Here is a 2133-nt window from a genome sequence, read left to right as displayed (position 1 = left end):
GCCTTTTCAAAAAAACAAAAATCTTTATTTAAACTGGCTTTTGTAACAACCCCCTTAGGATTTGTGTCTGAGCAACTTTGACAAGCTCGATTCTGGGTTTTTAAAGATTTTTTTGGTCAAAAGGCGCGCCCATACGCGCCCTGCTAGTTTGACGCGTCATTTTGAGTGGATTTAGCGCCCGGGCGCGCCTTGCTTTTTCAAAACTGCGCCCACCACCTGACTGCCACAAAAACTTTCTTCTGAGCTATCAAAAAGTCGACTACCTGTTGCGTTAAGAGGTCTCTTTCGTGGAATGTAAGATCAGCATCGTTGATTTGCTTGAGGAGCGTGGTAAAGTGAGATTGGTAATGTTTGATGTCCAGCCCCCACATCCACGTCAGCTGGATGGGGATCCAACGGTGCATGACATTGCTGTACATCGAAGTCGTGAGGAGATATCCGTTGTGAAAGAAGCGATAGGTGACATCGCTGAGAAGGCCGCCCGAATAGATCTTTGCGTTTTGGTCACGGCGCACAAGCTGCTCGGCCATCCACTCCGTCTGAAACGTAATGTGGACGTCTTCGCCAAGGAGAGAGGTCGAGATCAGGCGCAGGCCGTTCCTGAATGCGACGCCATCATTAGAAAGACAGATGTCGGTGAAGAGGATGTACAGGAGGCGTCGCGTTGAATGACTCACCTGCCCCAGTGCATGAGGTCCATTATCAATCGATCGCCGCCGCCCTTGCTTTCCTTCTCCGGCATCAGGCCTTTCTCAACTAACACCTTACGTCGTAGGTAACCGAGTCGCCCTCCATTCGAGAACGCCGGGTGAATGTTGACAACTGGTGGGGTGATGGTTTGCCCCGCTCCAGCTTGACCAACCTGAAATGAACAAGAATTGTGTCAGCTCGTCTGTAGTAGTCAGCATGAATTCAAAGGCGTACCTTGAGAACCAAAGGACCAGCCTTTGGATTCTTCACTAGCTCCTCGGTGAGCTCCTTCATGGCCATTGGATCGGCCTTCTTTGAAGCTGGCCAAGGGTGGTTGTGGGTTCCCGAGTGGCGAAGTACTGCCCAACCGGTGGACTTCTCAACATCTACTCGACAGGATGTCTCCTTGCATTGCGTCCAAATGTGCTTACCACTGCACTCGACCGCGGGGCAGACAGGGTACCTATGCCATTGGAAAGTCAGTCAGTAAGTAAGTCAAGAGGTCAGTAGAGAAACACAAAAGATAAGGTACAGTTCAATCACTTACTGAATGATATGTTTGGCTGCTTTTCCTTTGGCGGTAGGAGGTGGCCCAGCATAGACGCAGAAATCGTCATTGCACTGTAACACCCCAAGACAGGTGTACCAAATCGTTTTCCAATCCCCTTTCTTAGACCCACGAGACTTCTGAGTATGAGTAAAAGCTATATGTCCAAAGTTAACGACATCAGCACCAGGCTCTTGCACAAAGACGGTCTCGCCGTTCGGATAGGTTGGATATCCTTGTGAATCGACGGTGCAGCCGTAATCGAGGAAAGTTTGAAGTTCTCCGGTAGCCGGAATGGGTGTCTTGAACTTTTTACCTCTTTTTTGGGGCTGACGTCGCTTCAATTTGGTGTCGGCAGGTGGCGTTGGTGTAGGAGAAACATGTGTAGTCAAAGTCGGCACTTGGGTAGCAACAGGATCCGAGATAACCACGGGGTCAGGTGACAAGCGACCATCCAAAGAACTCGTGTTCTCGGAATCCGACATCGGGATGATGATATTAGAGATAGAGACAGGAAGGTTTGGGGAATTGAGGCTGAGATACGAATAGCGGGAGTGAGCAGGAAGATAGAACTGGTAGAATTGATAAATTCGATAGAGTTGATGGAAGTTATTGATTCGGAGGAATTGATAGAGTCGACAACTTTGATAAATCTGATAAATTCGATAGGTTTGATGATAGCGATACAACCAAAGGAGGATGATTAATTCTTGAAAGGGTGAGTGATAGATCCATAAGCGATCATTTGGTTGGGGGGAAGCGAGTTGAGTCCTTGGGACTCGACGCAGGATAGTAACTTCCATCGGTGGTGCTTAGGTCGAGAGGGGTGTCAAGTCTAAACACGTTCTGAGAGGAGTGAGGTACCGTAAGCGCAGGATGGCATCAAGTAAAGATGT

General features: G+C 48.7%; 1 protein-coding gene across 1 annotated transcript; it reads right to left on the bottom strand.

Moving 5' to 3' along the window:
• Positions 1 to 271: 271 nt before the first annotated feature.
• MELLADRAFT_84845 (uncharacterized protein) lies at positions 272 to 1722 on the bottom strand (the record flags this gene model as incomplete). Its single annotated transcript, XM_007419083.1, has 6 exons — positions 272 to 317; positions 370 to 600; positions 678 to 862; positions 925 to 1079; positions 1122 to 1153; positions 1238 to 1722. 6 exons carry the CDS (start codon positions 1720 to 1722, stop codon positions 272 to 274), a joined length of 1134 nt encoding a protein of 377 aa, XP_007419145.1.
• Between the last annotated feature and the right edge of the window lie 411 nt (positions 1723 to 2133).

Source organism: Melampsora larici-populina (genome assembly GCF_000204055.1).
Source record: "Melampsora larici-populina 98AG31 unplaced genomic scaffold MELLAscaffold_126, whole genome shotgun sequence".
NCBI lineage: Eukaryota > Fungi > Basidiomycota > Pucciniomycetes > Pucciniales > Melampsoraceae > Melampsora > Melampsora laricis-populina.
This window is presented reverse-complemented; position numbering and strand designations above follow the sequence as displayed.